Genomic DNA, 17,690 nt, shown 5'->3' with positions numbered 1-17,690 from the left:
CAACACATATGAAAGAATAAAAGACAAATCAGGGATTAAACAATGTTACCATCGCTTGACAATTGTTACGACTTCCTTTTCACGTTTGCAAAAATTGGAGTGGGAAAAGGAGGAGAAATTCCCTCCCGCGCTCCCTCGTGCGCGGGGCCCGCGCCGTTCTTCTAGATTAAACTGAGCGGCCTTTTTGGACATTTCGACAGCGGGCAAACCACCAATCGGAACACGACAGGTGGGTCGCGATCCGACGTAGGATATTTAGAAACATAATTGGACATCACAATCGTTGTGACTTGTGATGTCCAAGTAATCTTTTCTTATTTTTTATTCTTAATTTTAATTGACGGGAAACAATCGCGAAAATAGACAAGAAAGCCGGGACATTGTCTCGCTTTCTGTTCGATTGCAACGGGCAACGAATCCGGGCCCATCGTTCTTTAATGTACATCCAACTAGGCCGGCCGCCGCCATGGTCAGCTCCACAACTCACAAACGCAAAACACATGTAAACTGAAAAAAAGAAAAAACAAAAGTGTAACATGAAAGCTAATCTTTTGTTTTTTTTTTTACCATGATTATGAAAATTTGTGCGATCCTTCCACGTCAACATAGTCGCGAGTCGCCAACTACACCTGGAATGACACACCGGTTATTTAACTGTATCATTGGACGAAAACTTGACAAGGGCCAAGTTTGAATACTGATCGAAAGTCAATGCCTTTCTAGGAAGTATAAAAAAATTTGGGTCAAAATTAGGATTCGAGTTAAAATTGGTATTTTTTTTACGAAATAAAAATGACACAAACTGTCCATGAATTTTGGTCCAATATGCAATATGGTCCATAAACTTTAAATTTATTCAATGTAGTCTCTAAAATTTAACCTAATGTGCAGTGTCATTATTGATCCATGTACTTTTGATTCAATTTAATATTGCCCTTGGACTTGAATTAACAAAAGGACAATATTAAAATTTTTTATATAGTTCATGAATTAAACTGAACATGTACCAAAAATCCAGAATCCACATCGAACAAATTAAAAGCTCAATGACGGTATTGCATATTGAGCTAAAATTCATGAACAACATCGAACAAATTTAAAGTTCATGGGCCACATCGCACATTGAGCCAAAGTTCATGAACCATTTGTGTCATTAAATCCGAGTTAAAACTAGTGCTTTTTTTATGGGTTAATATCACGAAAAACCCTACACTTGTATATTTGCGACAAATTTACTCTCCGTTAATTGAATCAATACCACGAAAAACGACAAAGTGGTAAATATGTGACAAATAGAGGGGTGACCGCCAATTGCCGCATATCATCCAACTTAACAATTTGACGGTAAAATTTAACGGAAACGAACGGAGGGTAAATTTGTCACGAGCGTACTAGTTTGGGGTTTTTTGTAGTAAAAAAATTAATCTAGGATAAAAATTGTCACATATTTATCAGTTTGAGATTTTTCGTGTTATTAACCCTTTTTTTATAAATGGATCGGGCTTAAGAAAACGAGCGTCTAGTTCACAAATAAATTCCCCTTGAGTGAACTAAAAAATTCTCGTTTGTCCCATCCCCCTATCAAAACCTACCTTCTTTCTTTTGCCTTTTTTTCCATTTTACGTGATCGAAAGGACGCCCCCAAGTCAAAGTCAACAAGGAAGGAGGGAACGTCCACGGTTACTTCCGTGCGCCTTCCCGCGCCAAATCCGTCCCCACACCCCCGCCGATTACTTAACGCCTTCGGAAAAGCAAGGAAAGTCTCCAATGGCCGTATAGGATCGGATTCCGCGAACCTTCTTCCCCCACATCCCCGAAGACCGAACCCGAACACCGTCTCGGCCTCGATGCGTCGTCGTCCTTGGCGTGCCTCGTCGTCATCGTCGTCATCGTCATCGTCTCCCCCGCGCCACCACCACCACCACCACAATTCTCCCTCCCTCCTCTGATCAAACCATCGCCTCCGCTCCCGCTCCCGCTCCTCCCTCCTCCGATTCGGCGGAAGCAACCGCAGCTTCGCAGTCCGAGCAGCCTCTCTCTCTCTCTCTCTCTCTCTCTCTAGAACTCGAGGTCCTGCGGAATCGCCGGTCGGGAGTCCCGCCGTTCCCGCGCCGCCGACGAGGAGATGCTTCACAAGAGCTTCAAGCCCGCGAAATGGTGAGTTCCTTCGATCCGTTCGCCTGTCGTTCGTTTCGTTTCGTGTGTCGATCGGGGGGGAATTGCGATGGCTTCGATTGGTTGTTGACCGGTGGTCGTCTTTTTTTTTTTGGTTGGTGGTGATGTTGTACAGCAAGACGGCGTTGAAGCTGGCCGCGTCGCGGCTGAAGCTGCTGAAGAACAAGAAGGAGGTCCAGGTGAAGCAGATGAAGCGGGAGGTGGCCCAGCTCCTCGAGTCCGGTCAGGACCAGAGCGCTAGGATTCGGGTGAGTTGTCGGTCTGTCTTGTCTTGTTGGAGATTGAGACCGACTCGATTTCGCGATCGTAATTGTTTGAATTGTGGTTCGATTGGATGTCGGTGAGTTTGATGGCAAACCTTTCGCACTGTCGATTTTAAGCTGGTTGAATTTTTCTTTTTTTTCCAATTTTTTTGTTGTTGTTGAACACGGTTCCCTTAATCCACTGTTGTATCCATAGTTGCGTGTTCATGATTGACTGTAGCCAGGAAATAGATTTGTGACTCTTTCCTTCCGAAAGCTTATATCTTTCCTTCGGAATTACGACTCTTTCCTTAAAACAAGTGAATTTCTGGTTGGAATGGAGCTGATTAAATCTGTCTGGCACTTGTCTTCGCGCGATGGAAACCTGAATCATCTAGGGGTTTTGTATTGTTTCTCATGAGATTATTGAGGAGGGCAATCTGGCTGACGTGGTTCATTTTGCTTCAGGTTGAGCATGTTGTGAGGGAAGAGAAGATGATGGCAGCCTACGAGCTTGTTGAGATATTCTGTGAACTTATTGCGGCCCGTTTGCCTATAATCGAGTCACAGAAGTACGTGGCGATGATTATTTTCATTTCATTAAACTTGAGTTTCTTTATGTTATTTAGAACAAGAGTACTGGGTGTAAGATTGTCGGGCCTGGACATAGATGCCGAGCTGAGAAGAAGGCGCATAGCTAGAGCAAGTTCTGTCAGTTGCCAAACGAAATGATGAATTATCTGATAATTCTTCCTTGTCTGGCTTATAGATAGTGTTCACAGTAGAACTATGTGCCTCAAAGATGTCTTTGATAGGGTTTTTCGTGCAAATGCATTATCTCTATTAAGGCAACTCTTTGGGGCACCTTGCTGCTCCCCATTGCCGATTGATAATAAGCTTTATCTGAGATGTGTAGAATCTTGCTTCTCCTTCCTTCATTTACTTTGGCACCATGGGTTCTTCTTCTTCGGTGTAAAATACACTATACCAATCCGTCTCCTCTTTCTTGCCAGACCTCACCCATCCTATTGGCTGGAATTCTAACCTTCTCCCTGTAGTCTACGATTTGGTTCCACTGTGTAAGCACAACAGCGACCTAAGTGGGCCCACCACGATGCTCAAGAGTTCCCAAAGAAATGATAGTCTTGCCTTTTATTTTCTACATAAAATTCTAAGTAACTATTTTTGGTGAGAAATATGTGATTAACTCTCTGTACATTTCCAGAAACTGCCCAATTGACTTGAAGGAGGCTGTTTCAAGTGTAGTATTTGCATCTCCGAGATGTGCAGACATTCCTGAACTTGTGGATATCCGCAAGCATTTTACCGCAAAATATGGAAAAGATTTCATTTCTGCAGCTGTTGAGTTGCGTCCTGATTGTGGTGTAAACCGCACTGTAAGTCCATAATTTGTTCAACTTTCTTTATAGTGCTTTCTTTTTACAAATGAAATGAAATGAGCCAAAGTTTCTTGGTTGCACTTGTTTCATTGGGCTTGATGGAATCTTTTCTTGCCCTTTATCAGTTAGTTGAGAAACTCTCTGCCAAATCACCTGATGGTCCAACCAAAGTAAAGATTTTAACCTCAATTGCGGAGGAACACAACATCAAATGGGATCCTAATTCATTTGGGGGTAACGATTCGCATAATCATGAAGATTTGTTGGTAATTCTGAATTTTGTTTGCTTTAGCAGTTTTGCTTCTGAGTTCTGGCTATGCACTTCATCTGTTTGTTGATACAACATTTGCGTAATTGTTGCTTAGCAGAATGGACCAAGTACCTTTGAGAAGGCCAGTAATCTGCAGACACAATTTTCAAACTTCCAAGTGCCTGATAATGACAGAGAAAGAACCAATGTGGATGTAGCACCTCAAAAAGTAGTAAAGGAGGATGCCTCTGTAAACTTGCATGAGAACAGCAGCAGGTTATCATTTGGCCACCAAAATATTCCCCATGGACATGCTAATGTTCCCACCACTTCACATCCAGAGCCGAAAACTCCGGGTATGATGAGCTGTACGATTTCATGAAAGTTTTGCTTTAAGTCATTTTATTACTTGAAAATAGAATTGTGGGAAACTCGCATTGATATTCATACTAACAGAAGTTCCGTTTACAGGTAATGCAATGGAGGGGGCTGAAGCTGGACATGCGTATCCCGGGGAAGGGAATGTTGACTACATGGGCAGGCAAAACTGGCATATGGAATTCAAAGACGCAACCTCTGCTGCTCAAGCTGCTGCAGAATCGGCTGAACGGGCAAGCATGGCTGCCAGAGCTGCTGCACAACTTTCTAGCCGTGGGAGGGTTTCTACGCAATTCCCTACAGAGCCACAAAGGCCTTCTGCTCATGGTCCAATGGATCAACGGGCTGGAACATCTGCAGGCTCCAGTTTTCAAAATGAAGCCTATGCTAAAGTTGCAGGTAATAAGGCTTCTGATGGAAGAAATGCTCAACCTCACACACCATATAAGCAGAATTACGCAAAAGAAGAGTACGTTGGAGAAGTAGGTGAGGCGTTTTATGAAGATGCCCATATAAGCAACAACAGACCTAGCCAGTATGCTTCCACAAAGTCTAATATGGAGCCCATGGACAATAACTCATTTGCAAAGTCCTCTAGCTATGGTATAAACAATGTTAGGTCCGAAAGACACATCAGCTCACAATCGGAAGGTTCATTCTCTGACAGGGTTCCTGTCAATGATACTTTTGAGACCAGAATTCCAAGCATGCACTGCAATCAACCTGATGTCCGAGACACTGATAGGCTTGCGGGGGTGAATGAAAGATTTTACAGAGAGAGTAATAGGAGAAGCGGCGAATCCAGCCGGTCTAATTCTAGGAAGTCTAGTGCAGATTTCAGTGGTGTTGACCCACTTGTGGATAACCATGAAATGGCAGGCAGAAATACCCAGAACAGCTCGTCTGGAGCTGAGCCTGGCAATGTATTGGATAAATCAAGTGGGACAAGAAACTCTTTTCGACCAGAGACTATTGGCACTTTAGATGAACTGAGTGAGAGAAGAAACTCTGGTGGATCTGAAGTGGAATCTGCTAATGACTTGCGGGATGATTTTATATTTGCTGAACATTCTACCCATGCTTCCTATCATTCTCATTCGTCACACTCAAGCACTTTTAGTGACAAGCGAGAGGTTATGAGTAATCGGAAGGAGGAGGATGATGTTGCAGAAAACCCCTTTGCTGATTTTGATGAAGAAAACTTCCAGAAAGATAACAAACCAACAATTGAAAGCACTGCGGTAGTTTTTGATGATTATGGTTCAGATGTTGATGACTATGGGTTTGATTTGGACAAAGGAGCAGAGCCCAGTGTGAAGACCTCACAACCAAGCTGGGATTCACCTAGCCCTCCATCAGCAAGTATCAGTTCGCCAAGCCCCAAAAGGACCACAGTTGACACGTTCACAAAGATTACACCCCAATCAAGTTTCTCAACGAATCAGCACGTTCCTATCTTTTCTGGGGGTTTGGCTGATTCTTCAGTTCATTCACAAGCAGATGAACTTGAGCCTGTGACCTTTGATGAGTCAAATGGGCCAAGTTCAGATAGTGAGGAGGAACGGAGCAATCATAAGGAGGAGAGAGAATATTCCAGTTTTGGATCTCAGAAAAAGTTTGGATTTGGTGATTTACCTTCTAGTTCAGGGAAATCCTTGTTTAATTCAAAGAATAAAGGATTGGATACCTTTGATGATCCTGTAGATAAGAAGCACCAGAGTCAGCCCTTCGATGCTTATGAAGATGCTGTGGTTCATGAAGTTGGGGAAAGTGTTTCTGTAATTTCAGAACCCGGTATGCTACATGATTCTAAATCTTCACATGAAGATAGTTATGATAATGATTTGGGTTTGACATTTGGAAGATTGACTGGTGGTCTGAAAAATAAAGGTAATAGGCGTCCTTCATATTTGAGAAGCTCGGCAGGTGATGTTTCGTTATCTAAACAAACAGCTGAATACACTGCAAAGGAAACCTCCTCTTCTTTCCCACTTAATATATCAGCTGATCCTGTAGTTCAGCAAGACCCAGTGAGTGAGGAAGTGGGTTCTGAGTTTAAGAAGAGACCAACCAGGGGACCAGCTTTCACATCTTTTGGTTCTGGTAGTGATCAGATTCCAGAGAAAACCGTTCCGCAAGAGAATTCCAGAAGCCGTCGACAACAGCAGGTTCAGAAGACGGAGCAAGAAGTGGATGACACAATTACAAGAAGAGCAAGCACAAGGCCAGTGATCCCATCTCTTCGTCCTTATGGCGTTTATGGTTCAGAAAGGACTGACCAAGGCCAAATTTCGGACAGCCATTCGGAATCTTACTCTCAGCAGGAGTCTGAAGTGGATGAAAGATCAAGCTCCAGAGGTTCCAGTGCATCTCTTGAATTAAGAGAAGAACAACGTGGTTCAAGAACCCGCCGGGAACGATACATGGAGAAGATGCATCAGGAAGTGGATGACAACGTGACAAGAAGAGCAAGCACGAGGCCAGTAATCCCATCTCTGGGCTCTGATGGCATTTATGCTTCAGAGGGAACTGTGAAAGGACAGATTTATGACAGTGGTTCTGAACCTTATACTCGGGAGGAGTCCGAAGCAAATAAAAGATCAGGCTCCACTGGTTCATCCACAACCAGTAGAGAACGTATAGGTGCTGGGCTTTCTCGAAGGACTAAGGCTGGTGCTCCTAGTACTCAAAGAAATACCAACTTGAAGTCAACTTTTGCCTCTGATGAATCCGAACGTAGTGCAGAATCAAGATCCTCTCTGAGGAGCTCTTATCCAACTGAAACTTCAACGAGGCCTCACTCTGCGGCTGATGAAGCCTATAGTTTGAGAAGTTCTGAACATTCGAGGTACGGTAAGGAAGCAAAGGGTGAGCCCATTTCAGAAACCAAAAGATCATCTCGTGAGGACAGCTCGAAGTCTGCTGCAAAGGCACAACCTTCGTCTTCAATTTCAAAGAAAACTTCATCCAGTAAGTCAGGTATGAGTGAAGATAGTCCACAGTCTCCTGCAAGAGCACAACCCTCGTTGCCCATAAAAAAGAAGGTTTCATCTACTAAGTCAGAGACAAGCGAAAGTTCTAAGGCTGCAACTCCGAGCTTGGAGTCTGCATCTAAGGAGGATTCCTTCAAACGAGCGAGTCACGTTCATCCTAAGCTTCCTGACTATGATACTTTTGCTGCCACTATGCAGTCGCTCCGAGCTAATCGACGGTAACTCTTCTGGTCTTTCTTTGTGGATATATACTACGTTCATGTCGGTCATTTTTGTGCATGGTTTTGATATTATTTACGTTCTGAGGGGGAGAGGAATAAACTTGGATTCTTATGTATTTGTGAGATAATACTCCGTCTTTGTGGGCTGGGTTGGGATATTGAGCTATTCTTTTATTTGATCACTTAATGAGTTGGAAGCATAATCGCGTGAATTTTCTTGGTCTTTTTCTTCATTAAACAGGAATTGCCTCGTTTCATTTGTTTTATCAGTCCTTCTCTCTTCTCCATTCAGTAAGTTGAGACTTTAAAACGCGAGTGCGTTTGAGCAGCTAGAGATGGCTCGCGGCGGCACCTGCACTTGTTGTCCTATGATGCTGAACGGGAAACTCTCCGTTCACATCAGGCAGCAGGCTACAGCCTTCAGGGTTCTTGAGGGTGAGTGTATGGTGCGTTGTTTCGGGCGACCTGGTGCGGTTCTTCTCTGGAGATCTAGTCGAACTTCACATTGGAAGCTGTATGTAAACAAATTCGCGATACGAGCACTCAGATACGTGCTAGGCGATGAGAGAGAGAGAGAGAGAGAGAGAGAGAGAGAGAGAAGCATACATCTACAGTCAATGCAGGTCCTGGAAAAGATTGTTGAATGTGTTGTGCATGAGACCTGCTAAGGAGTCGTGTGATGATCCATATCTAGAGATATTACTCGCACGACTCTGACAAAGAGAAAGTATTAAAAAAAAGCTCACAACTTTTCCAGAACGTTGCACCAACAATAAACCCTTTTGATTAAATATAAAAAAAATATATAATTTTTATATAATTTTTATAGATATAATTTTCTGGGACGCTTTTCTGGGGAAAAAGGAAAAAGGAACGGTTTGGTAACAAAGTCAAGATTGGCTTGCTGACAATGATGTCTTTCATGGTACCGACCTAAAAAAAGGTAGCGTGGTAAAACTGACATCGCCAATCAATAGAAAGTTTGTGATTTGGACATTTTGAGCATGAAAAGACTGATTTGGTAATGTTTCTTAATCCTGATAGGGTCCGTTCATTTGAAGAAAAATTATTTTTAAAAAATTATTTTTTGACTTTTCGATAGTCGGGTGATATAAAGCTAATCGATCTATAAAGAACATTTTTCATGGACCGAAAATAATTAGTTTATATTGAGAAAAAACGATTTCTCTTTTTAATAAGAAGAAAATCACTTTTACTTAACCACTAAATAAATCAAAACTAACAGTTTTTTTTACAGATGATTTCAATGAAACAAACGCACTCTCTCCGTTCGTTTGGCGGAAAATATTCTCTCGGAAAATATTTTTCGGTGTTCGGGGGGCGGAAAACGTTTTCCGTGAGAAAATATTTTCCTTCCCCCCTCACAAAATAGCCTAAGTCTATGGAAAATAATTTCCGCTTCTTCAAAGCGGAAATCATTTTCCGGAGCTTCTTTTTCTTTTCTTCACTAAGGTCGCCCCGCCGTCGCTGCCGCCCGCCCGCCCGCCGCCGCCGGCGCCGGCCGCCCGCCTCCGCCGGCGAAAAATATTTTCCGAAACTTTTTCATATTGATCACCGAACACCGGAAAATTATGTTCCGGGAAAACATTTTCCAGGAAAATGACTTCCGAGAAAATATTTTCCAAAAGGAGAATATTTTCCGCCAAACGAACGGAGCCTAACTATGAAATCACTTTCTTTGTAACTGATCCATCGAGTCACGTTGTCAAATCTCTCGAAACGACACTTCTTAAATATACCCGATAGAGATTGATTCAATTTTCCGGAAATTTCTTACTACACCTATTTACTATAAACAAGTTGGTTTCTCAAAAATTGGAAAAATTCATTTGTACTTGATAATTTTTCTGTTCTGTCGGGTGGCCAATCTCGGCGTCTCGTTTTTTACTCTTCTTCTTCTTCTTCTTGATTCCTTATGCATGACTAGTTTTGTGGTCTTGAGAACAGGCACTCTCACATCTACCATCTGGAATAAAACAGCACCTAGAAATCAACTACAACAGCCACAAAGTCAGTCAAACAAAACAAGCATGGCCTGACATTATTCAGCGAAAAAGACAATCCCTAGAACACACAACATTACTCATATAAATGCCCATTTTTGCCGACCTAAAATTTCAGGAACTTTTCCCAGGTTGGATTGTGATCTTGGCAACTTTTTCTCCCAAGTAGAAGGCGAAGTTCTCTGATCTCCCTCTAACTTTTTCCTGCAGTTTTCTCTCACAACAATCTTTCTGGGGGAAAACCCTCAAGACATGGAGGTAATCTTTAGTTTCACTCAAGGTTCTGCCCCCATTTTTATGGAAGAGAAGTTGCTTCACAGTGAGAATAAAGTGGAACACATTCCTTTCGTCTGTTTTGTGCATGAACTTATACAAAAACTACATAGCTTTTCTCATCTACAGTTGCAAGATATATTTGGGTATCTGTTTTGATTCTCCTAATCTCTCGGGAATGTGTGTATATCTCCCTTGATTGTGATATCCGTAATTTTTCCTAATTGATTGTAATTAGTGTCATAATACCTTGTTTCATCTTGTAAAGCATATAAATACCCATGTACTCTTCATTATACAATTCTCTCTTTTGCATATTCTTATCTAAATCGCTGTGGATTTGATTGAGCTAGTGGCTTTGCAGAGATGGAACCCACTGCGAAAGTAGTCTCCTGTGGTCCATCAGGGTTGTTGCAGAGTGATGAACTATACAATGTTAAGTCTCTGTTTTTTTTTCCTTTGTTTGAACCAATTTTTTCTGTTGAATGAAGATGCTATAATTGTTTGAGAGTTCCCTGAGTTACTGTATTGTCATGGCAGTATGTGCTGACGACTAGTGTGTACCCCAGAGAGGAAGAGATTCTGAAGGAGCTCAGAGAAACTATTGCAAACCATCCACAGTAAATTCTATTCAACATTCTTTGCTCAATGCCACATGCACTTTTAGTGATCTCCTTAGAATATGGACAAAAGTACACTAGAAGTGCCATAACTTGTGTACGGCGATCACTTTGGTGCCATAACTTTTTTTCGGATTACTTTGGTACCAAGTCGGAGGAAAATCGGTCACTTTAGTGACTCCGGCCAAAAAGCTGACATGGCATTTATATTAAAAAAAAATGGTCTGACTTGTACACGGTGAAAATTGCGTGGCTTTTTTTTGAATTTTTTTTTAAAAAAAAGTTGCAGCAGTGGCGAGGGAGCCCTCGCCGCTGCTGCCGCCAACCCACCACCGCCGGGAAGGGCCGGCGATGGTGGGCGCGATGGTCGGCGAGGGTCGCCGGCCCACGGCCGGGGCCCGGTGACCCTCGCCGAGCCCGGGAGAGCCGGATCCGGCGACCCTCGCCGAGCCTAGCGAGGGCCGGATCCGGTGAGGCGAGACCTCGCCGTCGCGACCAAGCGACGGCGAGGTCCGGCCTCGCCTTGCCGGGCGAGGCCGGACCTCACCGCTGCTCGGGTCGCGACGGCGAGGTTTGGCCTCGCCCGGCAAAGGCGAGGCCGGACCTCGCCGTCGCCCGGGTCGCGACGGCAAGGTCTCGCCTCGCCGGATCCGGCCCTCGCCGACCACCGCGCCCACCACCGCCGGCCCTACCCGGCGGTGGTAGGTTGGCGGCAGCAGCGGCGAGGGCTTCCTCGCCGCTGCTGTAGGTTTTTTTTTTTTAATATAATATATATATTTTTAAAAAGTACACGTCAGCGGGCTAAACGGCGTCGTTTTTGGTTTTTAATGCTGACTGGACCTCTCCGGCGAGCCGTGTCAGTGCCACATCGGATTTCCGGCGAGCCACGTCAGCATTGGCACTAAAGTGATCGATTTTCAAAAAAGTTGGCACCAAAGTGATCCGAAAAAAAGTTATGACACCAAAGTGATCGCTGTACACAAGTTATGGCGCTTCTAGTATACTTTTGTCTTAGAATATGCCTTCAAATTTATTTTGCTTCAATAAAGTGTATGAACATAATCTATCACTCGCTTTTGGAGCCGGTTTTTCATGTCACGGCGATGATAAAATTGAGTAAATCTGGTGGCACCATGGAATTCAATGATCGAAAGCGGTTATCCATATACTAAAACCGAAGTGTGTCTTAAGTTTTTATGTTCACTGTTGGTGGAATTATTGCTGAACAGGTCCTACCTTGCAACTGCACCGGATGGGGGTCAGTTCATCGCTCTGCTCCTTAAGCTATTGAATGCAAAGAAGACTATAGAGGTCGGCGTCTTCACTGGATACTCTCTCCTGCTCACAGCTCTCACGATTCCGCACGATGGCAAGGTGGTTCTGTCTTTCGCTTGAAAGATGGAAAATTTTGCAAGTCTGTTCGTCAAGCTAGTATTACTCTGCACGTTTTTCTTTTGCTGTTTCATATTGATCAATTCAAATTTTTCCACTGCAGATCATAGCGATCGATGTAGACCGAGAAGCATACGAGATCGGATTACCGTTTATCAAGAAAGCCAACGTCGAACACAAGATCGACTTCATTGAATCGCAAGCTTTGCCTGTCCTCGATAAATTATTAGAAAATGTGAGTGCAACTTCTCTAGAAAAGTAATCCTCATTTGAACTAGTGCAATACAAATAGAATCTTGTGAGCTTAATTAGACTCTCAACAATCTCATCCGGCTTCGCTTATGCATGTCAGCGAGAAAATGAAAGCAGCTTCGACTTTGCATATGTTGATGCTGACCGGGCAAACCTGAAGAACTATCACGAGAGGCTGCTGATGCTGGTGAGGGTCAGGGGCGTGATCGTGTATGATAACACTCTCTGGGGAGGCACCGTCGCCTTGGCCGACCCGTCCTCCGCTCACCCAATAAGGCAATTCGCGTGGAAGGACACGATCGAGTTCAACAAGATGATAGCGGGCGATCTTCGGGTCGATATATCTCAAGTAGCGTTGGGCGATGGGATGACGATTTGCAGGCGCATCTGTTGATGCCTTTTGATCACACTTATGGCATAGATCAAAATAGTACTTGTTCCTCACTCTTTCGAGGTTTGAGCATAATAACTTCTAATACAAATTGTGAGGCTGTTGTTTTATGATCTTTTGAGTACTTTCAATAAACTTCGGAGGACTGTTCCTGTCAATCTTTAATCTACACCACCTAGTACTAGTGTTACGAATAATCTTGTTTGATCGTTCCGTTCGACACAATACTTCGCTAGGTCAACATTGTTGTGGACAAAGGATAAACACATCACAGGTGCCGGAACGAGTACTCAACAATTTCTTTAATCTACACCACCTAGTCCTGGTGTTAGGAATAATCCCGTTTGACATGTTACTTCGCTAGGTCAACTTTGTTGTGGACGAGAAATAATAACACCACAAGTGTCTTGACTTTCGTATAAAGCTCACTTAAATGCCATAACTTTATTTTCGATCAAATGCGTGTCATAATTTATATACGGTAATCACTTGAGTGTCATAAAAGTTATGACATTTGTGATGTTGTTACCCTATGGACGACGAGAAGTCTACAAACAAGTCCCTGGAAAAGTCATTGAATGTGCGTGTGCGCATAAAAACTGCTAATGAGTCGTGTGATGAGCCATATGTAGAGAGAGACTTGTATGACTTTGACAACGAAAAGTAAATGGTTCCATTTGGCTGAAAAGTGTATGATAAAACTCCTTTAGAAATGTGGATTGATATGGAAATCAATAAAAGGATGTACATGATTCTTTGTTGATTTTTGGACAGGAATGGTGGACTGACGAGAAAATTAAAGGTATAAAGACCGGAGGCAATCACGACCAACCATGTGAAATAATAGTGGAATGTAAAGATAATAGGGAGATGAAATTGAACAACTAATGTTTACTAATGGATTACCGGTCCCTTGCTCGAATTACAATCCTAATATTTATAGCTACTAGAGATCGTTAACAACAATTCTAAAGAGAAAAAAATATAATCCTATGTTACTCCTAAAATTTAGCAACATGTATTTACAAATGTTACAAAAAACCCACTACTCCACGATGGTGGCCTCATCACTTGCCCCACATAGACGGTAGCTTTTGTAGCTTACAACCTCTTCCTAACGATCATAACATCCCTTGTTTGTCGGCCATTGTCATTTATGGCTTTCGAGATATACGGTTCTACGAACTGGTGATCATGTTGGCTTCACGATTGAACGGGTCATTATGATTGTAGTCGAAATTGTTGGTTTTATGACTTGAACACTTATCTCGCTCTTGATTCATCGATCTTCACTTCGACTTTGGCTCTTTTGTTGACCGAACCAAGTTTCACTTACAGACGCTTCGTGGCTCAATACTTAGCAAAGTTCTGTTATTTCACCCGTTGCCAACTCTTCATCGCCTTTTTCGAGTTTCCTATAATAATCGACCGACTGAATGGACTTAACAAATTTTACTTCAACCATGTCTTGCTCGGTCTTATCCAATCCGATTCCATAGTCAAGGACTTGGGCATTTTTTGGTGTCAACAGGTTCACAGCTTTTCCAAAAAGTTGCGGCAATAATTTTTTTGACAAAAATAATTTTCTTCGTACCCAATTCTTCGAGTCACATTAACGAGTCTCATTTAGAGAATAATCCATTTTTTTCCGAAAATCCTTATTACCCGTGTTTACGAAAATGATATTTTGGTTTTGCAAAAATCGAAAACTATTCTTAATCGACAATCTTTCTATTTGGCGTCTCCTTTTCAACTCTTCTCCACCTCCTCCTATATCCCTTATGCATGTGACACAGCCTAAGGGAGCAAAGGACTCCGAGCCCGTCCATGAACGAGACATGACCCCTTACGTGCATGGGACGTGGCTCATTCGTGCATGGGACGTGGCACATTCGTGCATGGGACGTGGCTCATCCGTGACTAGGCGCGAACATCATCCACGACCCTTCAGTTGCCTCTGACACACGACCCTACAGCGAAAATGAAGCGGACTAACGGGAGCGGCTGGCCGGAGTGAGGTGCGATGGCTGGGGGGATTGGCAGGACTGACGGCGACTCGAGCGGATGACCGGCAAACGTACCAAGCCCTGCTCTTTTTGGGTTCACCCTCCAACCCTCTCGGTCCCTCTTCGTTTCCTTTCAAATCACCTTCTTTGTTTGTGATTCAATTTGAAAGAGAGGGTTCGGAAACATATTTATTCTGAATCGGAGGGAGAAATGCACTGGAGTACCTATGTGTAGCATGCACCTGAATTTACATATAGTAATGTCCATCTTTTACCAAAAACAAGCCATTTATGGATATTATCAGGGGGTTCGTGCAAATCCAGTGGAGTCAACAGCTGGGGCCCCTCTTAAGCTCTCCTCGGATCCTTCTGTTTTTTTTTGGCTTCCTGTTGCTCTTCATTCTTTTTTTTCAAATGATAACGAGGGATGCTGTCATCAAATTTTCAAAAAAACAGGAGTGTCTAAGCTAAAAGATAAGTGGAAAAAGCGTAACCTAAATTTTTTGACAAAATCGAAAAAGTCTAAATTTATAGATATTATTTTCTGGGACGATGTTTGCCAAAAACGGAACGAGTGATGTGTTAACGAAAGTCACAATTGGCTTGCTGACAATGATGCTTTTCAATGTAGCGTAGTAAACCTGACATTTTTGGCGTCTCCTTTTCAACTCTTCTCCACCTCCTCCTATATTCCTTATGCATGTCTGGTTGTGTGGTCTTGCGATGGCGATTATATACAGAGGATCCGACAGATTCAGTCTCACGTTATCGTACTCAACTCAATGTCATACGAGGAAGGGAGTCCTGCATCAGTTGGAAACAAACACCAAAAAATGTCTGAATCAATGACAACATGATGGAAACCTTATGCCATCTTGAACAGGTTCAGTTCTTTTCCTTAGTGTCCAAACGAAATGGGGTCCTTACCACGGCCACAGAGTCAGTCAAACCATATCAACTGTAACATAATATTGTCCAGCCGGCAAAATTAACACCCAGATGACACAGAATTCGCCTGCTTTGGCCCTATCTTGGAAGAGAAGTGCTTTTATAAGATGCCCATTTTCCACATTGAATTGCAGAAACTTTCCCAAGTTAGATTGTGACCTGGGAAGTTCTTTCTCCAAAGTAGAAGGTAAGCTTTCGTTGAACATTGCTAGCTCTGGGCTGGTCTTTCTCCAAAGTAGAATGTAAGCTTTCGGTGAACATTGCTTGCTTTCGGTGAGCATTGCTCACTTTCGGTTTCGGTGAACATTGCTCGCTTTCGGTGCCGGACACTTATGTCACGACGATGATAAAATTGAGAAAAATTTGCCATAATTATAGAATTCAATGATCAAAAGTTGTTGTCCATGTACTAAAACCAGAGAGTGTCGTAAGTTTGTATGTTCAGCGTCGGTGGAATTCTTACTGAACAGGTCCTACTTGGCAACTGCGTCGGATGGGAGTCAGCTCATCGCCCTGCTCCTGAAGCTATTAAACGCCAAGAAGACTATAGAGGTGGCGTCTTCACCGGATACTCTCTCCTCCTCACGGCTCTTACGATTCCGTACGATGGCAAGGTATGTCGTCTTTTGCTTTGAAAAAAGGTAAAACTTGCTATTCTGTTTGTCAAGCTAGAATTAATCTGCACATTTTTCTCTTGCTGTTTCATATTGGTCAAATCAAATGTTTCTTGTGCAGATCATAGCGATCGATGTAGACAGAGAAGCATATGAGATCGGATTACCGTTTATCAAGAAGGCCATCGTCGAACACAAGATCGACTTCATCGAATCGCAAGCTTTGCCTGTCCTCGATAAATTACTAGAAAATGTTAGTGTAACTTCTCTAGTAAAAGATGATCCTCATTTGGACTTGTGCAGTAAAAATGGTATCTTCTGAGCTTGTTAGACTCTCAAAAATCTCATCCGGCTCTTCTTTTTCGCGTCAGCAAGAAAATGAAAGCAGCTTCGACTTTGCGTTCGTAGATGCTGATAAGGCTAACCTGAAGAACTACCATGAGAGGCTGCTGAGGCTGGTGAGGGTCGGGGGCGTCATCATCGTGTACGACAACACTCTCTGGGGCGGCACCGTCGCCTTGTCCGATCTGCTGAGGCAATTCGCATGGAAAGGACAAGATCGAGTTCAACAAAATGATCGTGGGCAATCCTCGGTTCGATATATCTCAAGTCGGGCTGGGCGATGGGATGACGATCTGCGGGCGCGTCTACTGATGTGTTTTGATCAAATTTATGGCACAGATCAAAATAGTTTCTATTACTTTCTTTTGAGATTTGAGCACAATAGATTCTAATACAGATTGTGAGGCTGTTGTGTTATTTCCTTTTGAATGCTTTGAATCAAATTTGGAGGACTGTTCACTCAATAAAAGACCGTTCATGTCCATTTTTTTCAATCTACCTTAGTCCTGGTGTCAGGAACTCCGAGCTACAATCGTGATCCTTCCGTCCGATGCATTGCTTCGCTAGGTCAACTTCGTTGTGGACGACGAGAGGTCTACAACATCAATAACGAAGCAATGTTCATCTGCTCTGCTTTCTTCGCCAGAATAGTTCTTAGGCATGGTAATTGGTCTCGGCACCGGCTAAAGCTAAATTCGCGTGAAAAGCGTACCCTGAACTTTCATACATCAGCGCGGTTTTTAATGGAGGTTTGGCTAGTTCTTGGGCATGGTAATTGGTCTTGGCACCGAATAAACAACTAAAGCTAAATTCGCGTGAAAGGCGTACCCCGAACTTTCATACATCAATATGGTTCTTAGTGGGGGTTTCCCTCTAGTTCTTAGGCATGGTAATTGGTCTTGGCACCAACTAGCCAACTAAAGCTAAATTCTTGTGAAAAGCGTACCCCCAACTAACCAACTAAAGCTAAATTCTTGTGAAAAGCGTACCCTGAACTTCATACATCAATGCAATTTTTATGCGCAAATTGAAGGGAAAAAAAAGAAGAAGGAAAAGCAACAAAAGGATTGAAATAGGAGGGGCGTTCCGAGAATCGAACTCGGGACCTCTCGCACCCAAAGCGAGAATCATACCACTAGACCAAACGCCCACTCGTTTGCTATGAACGC

At 43.1% G+C, this 17,690-nt stretch overlaps 2 protein-coding genes, 1 non-coding gene and 1 pseudogene across 5 annotated transcripts; 3 read left to right on the top strand and 1 right to left on the bottom strand.

The window, feature by feature from the left end:
• Positions 1–1,749: 1,749 nt before the first annotated feature.
• Positions 1,750–7,897, top strand: LOC115684539 (uncharacterized). Of its 2 annotated transcripts, none has more exons than XM_030609283.2 (7): positions 1,750–2,157; positions 2,291–2,423; positions 2,886–2,989; positions 3,643–3,814; positions 3,943–4,083; positions 4,183–4,423; positions 4,539–7,897. In XM_030609283.2, exons 1-7 carry the CDS (start codon positions 2,126–2,128, stop codon positions 7,658–7,660), a joined length of 3,945 nt encoding a protein of 1,314 aa, XP_030465143.1. In that variant the 5' UTR covers positions 1,750–2,125; the 3' UTR covers positions 7,661–7,897. The 2 variants fall into 2 exon arrangements, with proteins under 2 accessions (XP_030465143.1, XP_030465144.1); XM_030609284.2 differs by having other exon boundaries at positions 1,751–2,157; positions 4,186–4,423.
• A 1,910-nt stretch (positions 7,898–9,807) lies between these two features.
• Positions 9,808–12,769, top strand: LOC130137852 (probable caffeoyl-CoA O-methyltransferase At4g26220). 2 transcript variants are annotated; one of them, XM_056310332.1, is made up of 6 exons: positions 9,808–10,102; positions 10,310–10,391; positions 10,497–10,576; positions 11,806–11,950; positions 12,072–12,203; positions 12,321–12,769. In XM_056310332.1, the coding sequence occupies exons 1-6, from the start codon at positions 9,936–9,938 to the stop codon at positions 12,612–12,614; spliced, it is 900 nt and encodes a 299-aa protein (XP_056166307.1). In that variant the 5' UTR covers positions 9,808–9,935; the 3' UTR covers positions 12,615–12,769. The 2 variants fall into 2 exon arrangements, with proteins under 2 accessions (XP_056166307.1, XP_056166308.1); XM_056310333.1 differs by having other exon boundaries at positions 9,812–9,941.
• A 2,571-nt stretch (positions 12,770–15,340) lies between these two features.
• On the top strand, positions 15,341–16,905 carry LOC115684588 (probable caffeoyl-CoA O-methyltransferase At4g26220; annotated as a pseudogene).
• A 694-nt stretch (positions 16,906–17,599) lies between these two features.
• Positions 17,600–17,671, bottom strand: TRNAP-UGG (transfer RNA proline (anticodon UGG)). Its single transcript has one exon. It is a non-coding gene; the product is annotated as a tRNA-Pro (tRNA).
• Between the last annotated feature and the right edge of the window lie 19 nt (positions 17,672–17,690).

The sequence above is a fragment of the Syzygium oleosum genome, unplaced genomic scaffold (genome assembly GCF_021117445.2).
Source record: "Syzygium oleosum isolate NSW1041296 unplaced genomic scaffold, Sole_v2.1 Sole_v2.04, whole genome shotgun sequence".
NCBI classification, from domain to species: Eukaryota; Viridiplantae; Streptophyta; class Magnoliopsida; order Myrtales; family Myrtaceae; genus Syzygium; species Syzygium oleosum.
Note: the sequence above shows the minus strand (reverse complement) of the source record. Positions and strands in the feature narration are given on the sequence as shown.